The 14,250-nt window shown below is 40.8% G+C and overlaps 3 protein-coding genes across 11 annotated transcripts in view; all 3 read left to right on the plus strand.

The window, feature by feature from the left end:
- The first annotated feature begins 670 nt into the window (after positions 1 to 670).
- LOC108118838 (uncharacterized) lies at positions 671 to 6,694 on the plus strand. 7 transcript variants are annotated; one of them, XM_017231730.3, is made up of 5 exons: positions 671 to 1,228; positions 4,681 to 5,164; positions 5,225 to 5,333; positions 5,675 to 6,097; positions 6,199 to 6,383. In XM_017231730.3, the coding sequence occupies exons 1-5, from the start codon at positions 1,211 to 1,213 to the stop codon at positions 6,254 to 6,256; spliced, it is 1,092 nt and encodes a 363-aa protein (XP_017087219.2). In that variant the 5' UTR covers positions 671 to 1,210; the 3' UTR covers positions 6,257 to 6,383. The 7 variants fall into 7 exon arrangements, with proteins under 7 accessions (XP_017087219.2, XP_017087215.2, XP_017087217.2 ...); XM_017231726.3 differs by having other exon boundaries at positions 1,023 to 1,228; positions 6,225 to 6,694; XM_017231728.3 differs by having other exon boundaries at positions 1,023 to 1,228; positions 5,225 to 5,291; positions 6,225 to 6,693.
- A 3,462-nt stretch (positions 6,695 to 10,156) lies between these two features.
- Positions 10,157 to 14,248, plus strand: LOC108118792 (uncharacterized). Of its 2 annotated transcripts, none has more exons than XM_017231620.3 (4): positions 10,157 to 10,416; positions 12,525 to 12,687; positions 12,747 to 13,053; positions 13,108 to 14,248. In XM_017231620.3, exons 1-4 carry the CDS (start codon positions 10,315 to 10,317, stop codon positions 13,931 to 13,933), a joined length of 1,398 nt encoding a protein of 465 aa, XP_017087109.1. In that variant the 5' UTR covers positions 10,157 to 10,314; the 3' UTR covers positions 13,934 to 14,248. The 2 variants fall into 2 exon arrangements, with proteins under 2 accessions (XP_017087109.1, XP_017087108.1); XM_017231619.3 differs by lacking the exon at positions 10,157 to 10,416 and adding an exon at positions 12,223 to 12,452.
- CAP (Cbl-associated protein) overlaps positions 14,071 to 14,250 on the plus strand; it is a 36,802-nt gene continuing 36,622 nt past the window's right edge. For both annotated transcript variants that reach the window (XM_070278636.1, XM_017231613.3), the window contains exon 1: positions 14,071 to 14,158. In XM_070278636.1, coding sequence (XP_070134737.1) covers positions 14,081 to 14,158 — 78 coding nt within the window. In that variant the 5' untranslated portion in view covers positions 14,071 to 14,080. The remainder of the gene's footprint in view (positions 14,159 to 14,250) is intronic.

The following is a 14,250-nucleotide window of genomic DNA, read 5'->3' on the forward strand; positions in this document are numbered from 1 at the left end:
TTGTTCTTCCATGAAGTAAATTAGATGCAATCTGTAGAGCCCAAGAAAATATATTTACCATATCGAATCTGTAACTCCTACTAAGCCTACCAAACCTGCCAGACTGTGGCGCGCTTTGTAAAAACTAAATTAAATCGTTTAATTAAACTTGTCGCCTGGCTTCTGTGTTTTTTTTTTATGTATTTCGGGTAGTTTGTTTTACAGATGAAGCCAACGACCTCCGGCTCGGGGTTCAGTGAGCGTGCCGACCAAGAAGGTCCAATCCATGGCGCCAAGTGCCATCTTGTGGTTCAACTTAATCCGCCATGATTTTAAACTTTAGGATAAAAGATAGTTGTCATAGTTTCATAAGAGAAATTGCTTTCTTTAACTAATATATAACCAGTTCTTAAACTTCCACAGAGTATTCAAAAACTCTGGAAAAAAATGGATCCAAACACTCCGTTTTGTTTGGGACTTCTTCAGGTGGAAAGCCTTTTCATGGTCACGGTCGGGGATTATGTAAGCACAGCCAGAGTCTTTTGCTCGACTTTGAAGTGGAAATGGTAATCTCATGCTTATTCCGAGACTTATTTTCTGAGTCACAGGTTGGGAAGCTCGAACGAGAACCGAATAATCTGCGATAATTTCACAGGAGTGTTCTCTGGGGCATTACGCAATAGACAGATGCATAATTAGCCCCCCAGCTCGATGAAATAATCCAAGGCGTTTTTTCAGCACATCCTCCTGTCATTCTCCGAAAGCCAAACTGACCATGAAACGAGAGCGGAACCCCAAGGTGTTGGGAACAGGCGAAGTGACAAATCGTCGCCCCAGCCCAGAAAACAAAACAAAAATAGGAATCCAAGTGCCAACACCTTAGCTGCCACAAATGCCAGCGAACCACAGCCATCAACCACAGCCACTCAACCACCAGGCACCACCTCTAATAGCCACGATGATCCGGGGCTGGGATCGCGGTTCAGTGCTCCCGACTCGGCCAGAATGAAGTTCGGGTTGGAGTTCAAATAAATACGGCGCCATCCGCCCCGGGCAGATCATTCGCGGTCTGACACCCGTCTGAGAAGCTTTCAACTCGTCGCGAAAATAGTGCAAGGATATTTTTCGATATATCAACCAAAAAACCAAGGAAACGATATTATAGAGGCACAACGCGTGCCGGTGATTTATTTGTGTTCAACTTGGTGGAACGAAGTGAGGCGGAGTAACGATGAGAGCTTTTATGCTGGTGAGTCCTGAAGTCGATGGATTTTTATAGATTAGAGATCTTATAAAGAAATTAATGAAAAATATTAAAATTTCTTATTTGATAAGAAACTGCGTTACAAATTAAATATTTTCTATTATAACTTTTGGAAAGTTCCTTATAAAAGGAACTTCTATTGTAGAGGATTGAAGTTGTGAGAAGAATGTCCTTTATGTTAGTTTTTCAGTATTTATTTATGCAATTATTTATTATTGATTTATTGATCTGAGATGTATTTGCATCTGGTGAGGTATTTATATCTGGAAAATATACAAATTCATTAAAACAAAGCATGGAAATTCACCTTTGATAATAAAAAAGATAACACAGCATTATAGGTTTCAAGATTAAAAGTTTTTCAAAGAATACGTAGGTCCTTGATACCAATAGTAGTTTTTTTTCGTAAGAATAAGTGTTTTTTATACATTTTAATATGTTCCTATCACATTTCTTAAACGTCAACTATCAAAACTTTTTAATTTTGATATATAAATAGGTTTTTTATTTGAAAGTCTAGAGTAGTGAAATAGTAAAGTTCAGATCGGGAAGGTATAACATTTCTAGATCTTTTAATCTTTTTTTAGACGAAAGGATACACATAAATATTTTTATATAAGACTTATCACAAATCCATAGCTATTCCATAACATGACCTCGAAAGAATTGTGTAACTTTTTAGTAGAACATGTTATGCAACCCCCAAAATATTACCAGACACACGATATGTAAATTATGTGATAGACTAAACAAAAAAAACCATAAATTCAATTTGGAAAAACAACAATAAAAAAACAGAAATCATTCATACTATTTCGGCGGCAACGACCCTCGGTCATCAAAACAATAACCCCACATTCATATAGAAACTACATATCTGACGGTACTCACTCGAAATATAATTATTCTAATGAAGTTGGCCAGAGTCAGTGACAAGTCACGCCGATCCATCGCCACCGCCATCGCCGTAAGCCAGAGTTAAAGCCAAATTCAACACCAATGGCCTGGCCGGAAGTTGTTCCTGATGCTTGGCTAACAAAGCGTGGCGGCCAGCTAGCAAAATATTTTCCATGATTAACTCTCTTCGGGCCGGTCTGGCCATTCACAAATCTAGCATATGCCACTGGAGTTATGATTCCAATCCGAAATCTGATTCATGCAACCATGAGCGGTACTCCGAAATGATGTCAATGCTATTTGGTGCCCGGACTCTGGCTGGTGGAGCTTCGACTTTGGCTTCTGGCCCGGCTTTTGGCCACAAATCCATTGCATAATCAGTGGGGTACCTGATCATATTTCACGCCGACTGGCCACAGTGTTGTCGTCCATTTTACCACTATTTTAGTGGCTATCAAATGGGGAGGAGAGCACCGGCTTTGTGCCTCCTCAATTACGATCGGAGGCTGATGCTGCCACATTACTCTATTTTGGCCCAGTTGGTTGCCGAACCGTGCGATATGCTTAGCAGTCGATTGCAATAGGCCCCATCGGAGGCAATTAAAACCAATCAGTTAATGGCGATCGCTTTCTGCTTTCTATTCAGAGAACAACCCTTTATTTTTGTAACAATCAGAATATAATCTATTCCATACCATCTATGAAAAATTAAGTTCTTGAACTGTCATGACCTGAAAACTTTTTAAATGAGTTTTAATTATTAAAAGTCTGAATGGAATAGATATTAGGACAATTTGTTTAAATCTGTTTTCAAATCCGGTATAGAATAAATTGTAAATATGGCCATTTTAATTTTTTCAAAATCTGAATTTTTGATGGACTTTTTAGTGGATATTTTTAGTATTTCGCAACCGATTTTGAAAGGGAATACCAATTATGAATCAGGACTCCAATCTTCTTCGATCTACATACATCTAAAGATTGAAAATATAAAACAAAAAAAATTTTGTCAAATTTTTGGCCAAAATCATGAGGGTACCCCTTGGAAAAAATGAAAAAAATGGATCCAAAATTTTGTTGCCAGCTTTTGATTGAAAATGATGCTACTGGGAGTTCTAAGATCGGGAAGGTATACCATTTCTAGATCTTTCAATTATAAGCAAAGTTATGCACATTTTTCCATTAAGAAAGTCCAAAAAATGGAATCCCGATCCTGACGTTTTTACGTTTAAAAAATCTGATTTTTGTATGCACTTTTTAGTGGATATTTTTAATATTTCGCAACCGATTTTAAAACGGAATACCAATTATGAATCAGGACTCCAATCTTCTTCGATCTACATCTAAAGATTGAAAATATCAAACTAAAAAAATTTTGTCAAATTTTTGGCCAAAATCATGAGGGTACCCCTTGGAAAAAATGAAAAAAATGGATCCAAAATTTTGTTGCCAGCTTTTGATTGAAAATGATGCTACTGGGAGTTCTAAGATCGGGAAGGTATACCATTTCTAGATCTTTCAATTATAAGCAAAGTTATGCACATTTTTCCATTAAGAAAGTCCAAAAAATGGAATCCCGATCCTGACGTTTTTTACGTTTAAAAAATCTGATTTTTTTATGCACTTTTTAGTGGATATTTTTAGTATTTCGCAACCGATTTTGAAAGGGAATACCAATTATGAATCAGGACTCCAATCTTCTTCGATCTACATCTAAAGATTGAAAATATCAAACTAAAAAAATTTTGTCAAATTTTTGGCCAAAATCATGAGGGTACCCCTTGGAAAAAATGAAAAAAATGGATCCAAAATTTTGTTGCCAGCTTTTGATTGAAAATGATGCTACTGGGAGTTCTAAGATCGGGAAGGTATACCATTTCTAGATCTTTCAATTATAAGCAAAGTTATGCACATTTGTCCATTAAGAAAGTCCAAAAAATGGAATCCCAATCCTGACGTTTTTTACGTTTAAAAAATCTGATTTTTTTATGCACTTTTTAGTGGATATTTTTAATATTTCGCAACCGATTTTAAAACGGAATACCAATTATGAATCAGGACTCCAATCTTCTTCGATCTACATCTAAAGATTGAAAATATCAAACTAAAAAAATTTTGTCAAATTTTTGGCCAAAATCATGAGGGTACCCCTTGGAAAAAATGAAAAAAATGGATCCAAAATTTTGTTGCCAGCTCTTGATTGAAAATGATGCTACTGGGAGTTCTAAGATCGGGAAGGTATACCATTTCTAGATCTTTCAATTATAAGCAAAGTTATGCACATTTTTCCAATAAAAAAGTCAAAAAAATGGAATCCCGATCCTGACGTTTTTTACTTTTTAAAAATCTGATTTTTTGGTGCACTTTTTAGTGGATATTTTTAATATTTCGCAACCGATTTTAAAACGGAATACCAATTATGAATCAGGAGTTCAATCTTCTGAGATGAGAATTTTAAAAAAGTACAGATATAAGTTTAATTTTGATGAGAATTTTTATAAAAAAAATTATTTTATTTATATTTAAACCAATTTTATTAGCTACCTTGGTTGGCCCTGCTCGTCTGTGTGCGAGCGGCGGTGACGGGACCCGAGGCGAGGTCCAGTGTGGACTCTAAGGATCGACAAGTGGCCACCGCGGGGGTGGGAGTCCTGGACTCCGTGCTGCGCGGCAAGAGCCGACAGTCTCGCTGTGTACGCTGCTACGAGGATCGTGATCGGGATCGTTATTACGGCGGATACTCCAGCCGAACTGGAGACGATACTCGCGGCAGCTCCTGGTACTATTCCGGATACGATGAACGCGGCAGCAGTCGGGACCGGGACTACGACAGGTACTATGACCGTTATCGGTCATACTACGACGATCGGTACTCCCCAAGGACTTACGACCGGTACGAGGGAAGAGGCTACGATGATTACAGACGTCCTTCGAGCTACGGATCCTACGACAGGGAGCGCGGATATGGCTACGATAACCGAGATCGGTACTACACCGACCGTTATAGCGAAGGTTCGTCCAGGGGTCAGTATAGATTCGTTTCGCAAATAAAATATTCCTAATATTATATTGTTTTATTTCCAGATCGGTACTACGACCGCTCTCGTTCCGGCTACGATCGCTATGACCCCTACGACCGCTACTACTCCAGGTATGATTTTCGCAACTATCGTCCTTGGGATGAAACCTACAGGTATCCTTCTCTTCTCTTTCTTTCCTTTCTCTCTTCTCTGTATATATCTGTGTTCTCTTCCACTTTCATTCAATGAATTATTTCCGTTTTTACTTTCTAATTGCATACAACACCAAAACAACAACTACAACTACAACATGAAATACACACCACACCAAAACAACAACACTGTGGACACTGCGGATGCTTCACGGCTGGCAAACAAAACTGTTACCCGAAATACTCAAATGCACTGCTAAACCCGCACTCACTACTTTCCGAACGAAAAATCCCGTATCCGCCCCGTGGGCTCCCGCTCGCCAACTCGACCACCGCTTCCGTTTCCGCCTCCGCGCCATCAGAGGTCAGTCTGGCTTCGATAACTCCGGACGTGGCTATTACTTTGCCACCGACGAGGACGACGGAGACATGAGAAACCGGGGCTACGCCTACAACCGCCCCTCCAACTCGCTGTCCACGCCCTGCGGCCGCCTCGCCGGAAATTGTCCTTATGCCGGTGCCGGTTACTCCAAGGTCACGTCCTCGGCCATCGGCAGTGACAGCTCCCGCATCCCGGGTCACACCAATGTCCTTGGCTCGGAGGGCGGCGGCTGGACGTATCTGGGAGACCGCGACCGAGACCGGGATCAGGACAAGGTCAGCGGCAATGGCAACAGCAGCGGCGGGGGCAGCGGCAGTAGCTCCAACAGCGGCAGCAGCAATGGCAACGGAGGCAGCGGCAGCGGCGGCAGTCGGGATCGGGACAGGGATAGGGATGCACAGAGGTAAGTTGCAGTGGGTGTTGCCTCTGCCACAGCACCACGAATTTTGAAATAGTATTCCTCTCACGGATTCGGTTCCGGAATCAGTCTCGGCATTAAGTTAGGCTTGCCCTCTTGTCGCCCCTTATAGCTCTTCCTATGGTGGCCGACCACGTCCTCTAGGCGTCAGCTATCTGCTGGAACGGGACTCGGACTCCTCGTCGGACGGCCCTGGAAACCCGGCGAACCCAGCCGGTGGTGGTGTTGGTGGAGGTGGTGGTACTAATGGTGGTGCTGGTGGCCAGAGCATGCCCATTCCCGCTGCCCAGACAGCCGCCGAAGGAAGTTCCGGCAACGCCGAGCAGTAGAGCTCGAACCGGAAACTGATACGGAACTGGTTCCAAAAAGGCGAATCTCGAATCACGACTCCTGGAACCAGAAGATGCGGTGCAGCGGCTGGGAAAGAGGCCGAGCCAGGCCGGTGGGCGTGGCATAGCTTAGTTTAACCTTCCTTCCGTATTTATGTGTAATTCGTAAGCTAAGTCTCCAAAGAAACTATTTATGTGTGCGGCACAGCTTTGCTTAAAAAATAAACTTCAAAGATCCTCATAGCTCTTTTTTTTATTTTTTTGCTTTTGGGAAAATTAAAAAATGGGTATTTGTGATTGGAAGTACTGTATGTTTTATTCTTCAATGCTTAATTATAAGTTCGTACATTTTTTATCATTATTATGACAACATACTTTCCTATGAGAGAACCTGAGCAAAAATAAAGAATCAAACTGAAATGTTTCAAAATTGAAAACCAAATAAAATAAAACTTTAAAAACATAAAATTCAATAAGAAATAAATGCAATAAAATGAAAGTTTAAGAAAACTGTTAGACAAAATTGAAAAAAAATTCATACAAAGAATTGTTAAACCAAATATAACAAACAAAATAAACAAAAAAATAAATAAAGAGGTTTCACATGTTGTGAACAAAATATTTTAAGATGATTAAATATAATCAAATGCTTATATAACTAAATAACGAAATATAACAAATTAAACCCATAAAAAGGAACTGACAAAAAGGAATAATAAAATCTACAAAAATATAAACATAAATTATAAATGAACTTATATCAATAAAATTATGCGAAAAAATGATGAAATGATTTAGATAATGAAGTAAAAAAAGTAACAAATACAAAAATTTCAACACAAAAGATTTTTAATTAAAAACTTAACTAAATAATAAACACACGAAAAAAAATAAATTTTGAAATAATCCTTTTGAAAAATAATCAACTGATAAGTTTAAAAGCAAAATTATTAGAATTGAAATTTTTCAATAAATAATATAAAATTATAAATTAAAGTCGGTAACATGATAATAATATTTCCAATTGAGAACATAAGTTGAAAAATGAATTATAGAAAACCACTTGATAAGTGGCTTTTTCAAAATAAATAAACTTATTAAAAAGGTACCTTGATAAAATCACAAAAATTATAATAATAAAAAATAGGACAACTCAAAAATATAAAAAAAAATTGATAAAAAATAGGTCACCATAAATTAAACTGAAATATAAATGAATGTAATAAAAATTATAAGAAAACATATTCAATATAAATCATGTGAAAGGATGAATAATCAAATAAATAAGGACATAAGGAAGGAATAAGGAATACAATTAAAAAAAAAAAAAAACAGAATTTGAAATAAAAACTACAGAACAAAATAAGAAATTATGTAATTAAAAGAAACAAAAAAGTACTCACCAATTCAAAAGAATAATGAAACCAAGGATTCGTATAAATAACCAAACAAGAACTGATAAATATTTTCAGAATTAAAAAAAAAGGATTTTCAAATAAAAAAATAATTAAAATCGAAGACTGTAAAAATAAAACACTTAAGAACCGCAGATTTAAAGCAAGTTGAAACCAAAGGAACTTAAATTGATTAAAAATTAAAAACGAAGCAATCGAAATAAGATTTTAGAAATGAAATAAATCACGATATTCTTTCTTTTAAAATAAAACACAATTTAAGAAACAAATCTTTAAAAAAAAGTATGAAAAAATGATATGAAATTAATTTAAAATAGCTCAAGGAACCTCATAAACAAAACAATTATTTTTTAACAAAAACACGCATTGCTATTGGCAATATACGTTGATGAAACTTTCCTAATATTTTCTTTCTTAAATTTCAAAGTTTAAATTTAAGTGGAAACCTTCGTCAAGGATATTGTTAGACCAACAAATTTATCTCAAAACGATTTAACAAAAAACAGCAACAAAAACTAAAATAATTGGAAACTAAAAAGGCACAAAAAAATATGAAACTAAAGTTTAATTTTATGTTTTTAGAAACTGTATGGTACAATTTCAGGAAGTATAATCTCTTGGTGGAATCCTTAGGTATAGGTATATTTTTTGTAGATGATTTTCTTTTGAATGTTTAGTTTTTGGATATCTGATGATTTTTATAAGAATTGTGTTTCAATTTTCGGTGGAATTTTTGTCAGTGTAACAATGATATGATTTGGATGTTAAAGAAACATGATGGGTTTTGGATAGTTTCCATAAAATCTATTTAAGTTTTAATTAGCCACTATTGTCGTAGTTTAGGCGTCAAGATGTGTAAACCCATTTTTTGTACAGGATTCTTTCAATATTTCTTGGAGTTTGGTTTAAGAAAAAGTAATCGCGGGTTTTGGATCAGTTTTAATATTTCTGAGTGATTATATCCTGTTGCTTGTTTCACAACAATCTGGTGGGTTTTTATAAAATTTTGATGAGCGATAGCAACACGTTGTATTTTCTATTGTTTGCCTCTGATCCTGTGAAAGACACGAATCTTCAGCCTTCTTGTTAAATTTTTCACTTTTTTCTTACTTACCGTATGACCAAAACGGGAAGAAGTTATGATGGTTATTTACTTTTTAGGACTTTCTTTAGTAACAAACTTTAGTTAACGGCTAAGGCCGCCACATAGCGTGGCGGCTTAGCTCGATCTACGAGCCTGGTGACTTCACTCGATGGTTTCTTGAACCGAACTGTGCTGTAATGCCGATCCGATCGGGGTTTTATACCCTTCGAGCGATATCCACCACCAAAAACACAATACCATTGAAAATACTTTCGCATGACGCAGGCGTGCCGGCAGAGGGGGAACCCAGGCACCCGGGAACCCTGGAATTTTCTGGATAGTGGGAACCGGGTGGGGTGCGTGCTATTGGGCCATGATAATAACAATACGAGGGTTAGCTTTAAGAAACGTGAATTCAATTGAAAATGTTTATTTCATTTTTATGCTGGTATGTCCCCGGGATCGTTGTTGTCTTCGCGGCTCTGGTGGAGGGTTGGACTCGGGTTAGGTCACCCCCAGTTAAGGCGATTTTGCTTTGTGGGAACCGACCCGACATGATCTACGACTACCAGTTGAGTGCATAATAATTAGTCAAGATATTTCCCGTTCGCTTTCTCACGCTCCCGTTGGCTTTCTTAGATCCTGTGGCGAAAATCTCCCCGAAAGGTGTTCACCCAGAGCATTTCACAATAGTTCGCAACTAGAAATGATAACAACGAATGTGTATAGGGGCTGGGGCAGGACGACAACCACCAGGGTGGGTTCTCCTGGCTCCTGTGTCAGTTTGCCAGCTACTGGTTCGAACATTTATAGCAGACAGATCGATTTATGCTGGTTGCATTTAATTTCATTTAGGACTCTTGTGGGATCATCAATTAAACATGATTTTTGCTACTGGTAGTATGCGGGTTCTTTAAAACTCCAAGGTGCAGCTGCACGGGTGTCCTCGTGGCGGGTGGAATCTTCCTGGGACTCTAGAGAAATTATGGGAACAACTACTCTACTATAAAAGTTAAAAATTCATGTTCAGATATGGTTTTCTTACTCTTATTTTATGAACCTTGGGATTTAACTTCCCAAACTCTGTTCTCTGCCTTATTTCTTGTTTCTAAAAATAGAGTCGTAGTGCCAGCTTGATTCTCCGTATAGGAAACTCTCCAAAAACTATCACAAAATTCGGTGGGCAACCCTCTCCACTTGTAGAGGTAGTAGTACATTTCGCCGATAGCACATCTTATCAATGAGTCCAAAACTGATAAGGAAACAACTCGCCCATCGAAGGGAACACTACTCTCTAGAGTTTTAGTTTATTTCTACTCATTTCGGGGTTAAGTTCGCGATAGTTTCGGCATTTTCAAGTATTATTTACGAAAAATGCGACGGATTTCCTACTGGCTGCGTCCCAGGGTGACGCATATTGCCTTTCTGGTGTTTCTGGTCTATATATTCCTTCTCGTCGGCTATAAATTGCTACAAGTGAGTGAGACAAATTGGCTGCATTCAATTAGAAACAAATATTCTTTGTCAAGAACACATCCGTACCTCTTTAAAGTATTTAATGGTTTGAGTAATTAATATTTCGCCTTTGAGTAGCGTAAAACGAAAGGAAAAGCTAGACAAATATTTTTGTTTTGATGGGAAAATAACGTGGACCCAATGGCTGAGAACAGTGGGTGCGATATGGTTAGAAGTGATATGAAATTAACTATACTCAGTAAAACTATAACACATGAAACTATGAAAATAATGAAAGTAACAAATAAAACTATTCTAATAAAAATGTGAAATAAAAACTATAAAAATGTTTAAATTACCAAGCTTTTAATATAGTATGATTACTTCTAAGTACGTACCTATAAGAAAGACTATTTGAAAAGTGATGTACCACTGTCCTTAAACTTATTTAAATGAAGCATCAAGTGGTCATCGCCTTTCCCCAGTCCCTGCTCCAAACTGGCCAAGACAAATGTATTAAATGTGGCAATTATACATAAACATGTGTCTGAATAAAAAATATTCGGCGGCGAGTATGTATGCTGGCTGGCATGTGCCTATATATAATTGATATATTTTCATTTTCGATAATAAAAGTGGAGGATGTTGGCCGTGTATTTACTTAAAAATAGCTTGGAAAAGGCGACGCTGACTCACCCAGACATGGACACTCCAATCGAGAGACAAACGTACAATTTATTAAGTCCTCAGCCACCGGCCCCGCCCCAGTCACGGCCCCAGTCACCTAACCCCAAGCCATCAACCCCACCGCCACCCACCATGGAGTATGCCTCTTACAAGGCCCCTCTAGTTGCGCCGCTACTGCGCTGCCACAGCGCTGCTGCTGCTCTGCTCCAAGGCTGCCCCGCCATTTGATGACAGCGTCCATGGACAGAGGCGCCAGTTTGATGCGAGGCGTGCGTTGATTAACTTGTTGCATACGCGTCCTGGAGAAAAGCGGGAAAGTGCTTTCCCCCATCTCCCCACTTTGCCGGCGCCTCTTTGTGGCAGAGTGTGTGTCTCCCAGTGTGTGTGTGTGTGTGTGTGTGAGCCATAATTATTTGCGTATTGTGGGGCGCCAAGTGAACTTGCGGTTAGGTCGGTCAGTGGAAGAGACAGGGCTAAAGAATGCCGAGGGCATACACAAGAAGAAAATACAATTTATAATAAAATATGTAAAAAATTATAAAATATAAATAATAATAATAATAATTATAGCTGAATTCTCATATAAAAAACCTATAAAAGCCTTTAGAAGTTTCTTATGAATAGTCCTGAACCACGAAGAATTTCATGATAATTATATACCACTTAATACCTTACATATTTCGATTTAATTATTCTTAAAAAATTAAAGTAAAATGTTAAAATTAAGGACAATATTGGAAGTGCTTTCCAAGTATATTATAACCCGCCTCCAGTGGCTCTAAACTGTAACTAAAATGTTAATCAAATCAGGATCTAATTGAGTTTGCCGCGTAACAAAGTAGTTCCTCAAGATACCTGGCCCTGGCTGGCTGGGGGTGGTGAGTGGTCTCCAGTATCTTGCGGTGTGGTGATGACACTGAGGGGACGCCCCAAAGCAGAAGACATACCTGCCGCACCAACAAGCCGCGTGTTATCGCTAATCGATGGCCGGCCATCAAGAACGACGCTAAGCAAATAAGCAACAGGAGGTGCCTTTGGGGTTGGCCCGAGCTTGGGGCTTGGGCTTGAGACTCGCGGACACCGAGCCACCCGAGTGGAGACGTTGCTGCCCCAATCGCAGTCTCGCTGCCGCAATCGCTGTCGCAGCCGCTGTCAGTGTCGCTGTCGGCGCCCACGCAACGCTCAACAATAAGGCTAGAAATAAATAAACAGTTTTTAGTTGCTGTCGGCGATTCCTGAGGAGAGGATCGACTTTGGGTGAAATGTTGGCCGCCCAGGAGAACCGCTTTCAGTATGTGTACTTCATGCTGTCCGGCCTGGTGGCCACCGCCATGCTCGTCCTGGTCTACATCTCCATGCGCTCGAGCCTTGTGAGTGTGTGGAGTCCTTTAGGGATAGTATGGTTACCTTATCTTATGGATATCTTTCTTTCTTGTTTACAGAATGAACGTCTGCGTGAGGACTTGGCCAAGACACAGCGCCATCTCGTCTTTGAGAAGCCAAATCCCCACTGGGACTACACCAATAGTTGGCGCAGGATTGGAAATGCTTCCCTCCGGCACGAGATCTACTCGGCGTACTTTGACGTCAGGACGGATATTATAGGTGAGATACATATATAGCATAAAGGATATCACAGAACTAATAACTAACGTCCTTTACAGGAAGTGTTCGCCTGGATGAAGAACAAATAACCATAGGATCCTTGAGAATCTTTGCCGTATTGCCGGAGCGGCTGCGGGACTACTCCGTGAGTTGCATTGTGCGCTTTGCGGACTTTACCAGCCTGGAGATCCTGGCCGAGGAGGCGGGAGCCATGCACGAGGTTCACAACAACACCTTCGCGGCGTGGAGCATCATGTGCCCCCTGCACGCCTCCCGTCGGGATCCCCTTCGGTTGCCCCAGGCTGTGGCCTTGACCTACTCCTCCAATAGGTTGAGCCACCTCAGTCCCACCTTTGTGCAGATCAGGTGGGTCATTTGATGAAGTCCAAAGAAATGGATAATAATTTAGTAATCCTTTAGTTACCCCCGCAACATGACGAATCTGTTTGCCAAATCCCGTCCCGCCATCTCCGTTTGTGTGGGTCCTGTCCAGGACAACTACTCCAATGTGCTGCGCCTGGTGGAGTTCGTGGAGATGTACCGGCTGCAGGGCGCCAGCCACTTCTACTTCTACTATGTGCAGGCCAGCGAGGAGGTGCGTCGAGTCCTGGAGTACTACCAGCGCGAGGGACTGGCCGACGTGTTCGAGTGGAATGTGGGTGCCCACCTCCAGGATCTGCACTACGCCGGCATTGTGGCGCAGTTCAACGATTGCGTCTACCGGGCGAGCATCGTGGACAACTTCCGGTATGCGGCAGTGGTGGACCTGGACGAGGTGATGATGCCGCTGAAGCACAACTCCCTGGCGGACTATCTGCGCCAGTGCGACGAGGGTCGCACCGCCGGCTTCGTCTTCCGGAACGTCTTCTTCCACCGACGGGACAGCAACGACACCTTCAACGCCCCCGCCCACGTCCTCAACCGCCTGCTCTACACCCAGTCAAAGGTGAAGCGCACTCTGGAGGTCCTGCCCGCCCACGTTCGCAGCAAGGTCATCGTCAACGCCCGGGCCATTGTCGAGATGGGCAATCACCAGGTCTACCGTTCCGCACCCGGCTACGCGGACCACGTGGTCCATCCGACGGTGGGGCTGTTGTTCCACTACCGCGACAAGTGCATCAACTGCAAAATGGTTCTGATCGTGGACTACACGGCCCGGAGATTCGGTTCGCTGCTCTTCGACCGAGTGGACAACACGTGCCTGGAGGTCTTCATGGATCGCCGGGGCATCTGCGAGCTGGCGTAGCCTCCATCTGTTTCTGTTTACGCGATCCACAATATGGGTATCTGTATCTCTATCTCGGCCTCGAGGTGACGCCCCCTAAAACCTAAAAAAACAAAACCAACACAGAGATCTCTTCTTCAGTTGAGTGCGTGGCCTTTGCCCGACGACATGCTGAAGTTCTGTTCGCTGAGAAAATCCAAGGAGCCGGCGGATCCTGCCACTCCGGCTCCGAAAGTGACCAAGAGTGTACGACAAATTAGCCTAAGTCCTAATCTAGCTGTTCCTCTCTAAGTGTTATGCCGTAATAAATTGTGCTTTAAGTGACTTGTGATGTAATC

The sequence above is a fragment of the Drosophila bipectinata genome, chromosome 2R, assembly GCF_030179905.1.
Source record: "Drosophila bipectinata strain 14024-0381.07 chromosome 2R, DbipHiC1v2, whole genome shotgun sequence".
Lineage (NCBI taxonomy): Eukaryota > Metazoa > Arthropoda > Insecta > Diptera > Drosophilidae > Drosophila > Drosophila bipectinata.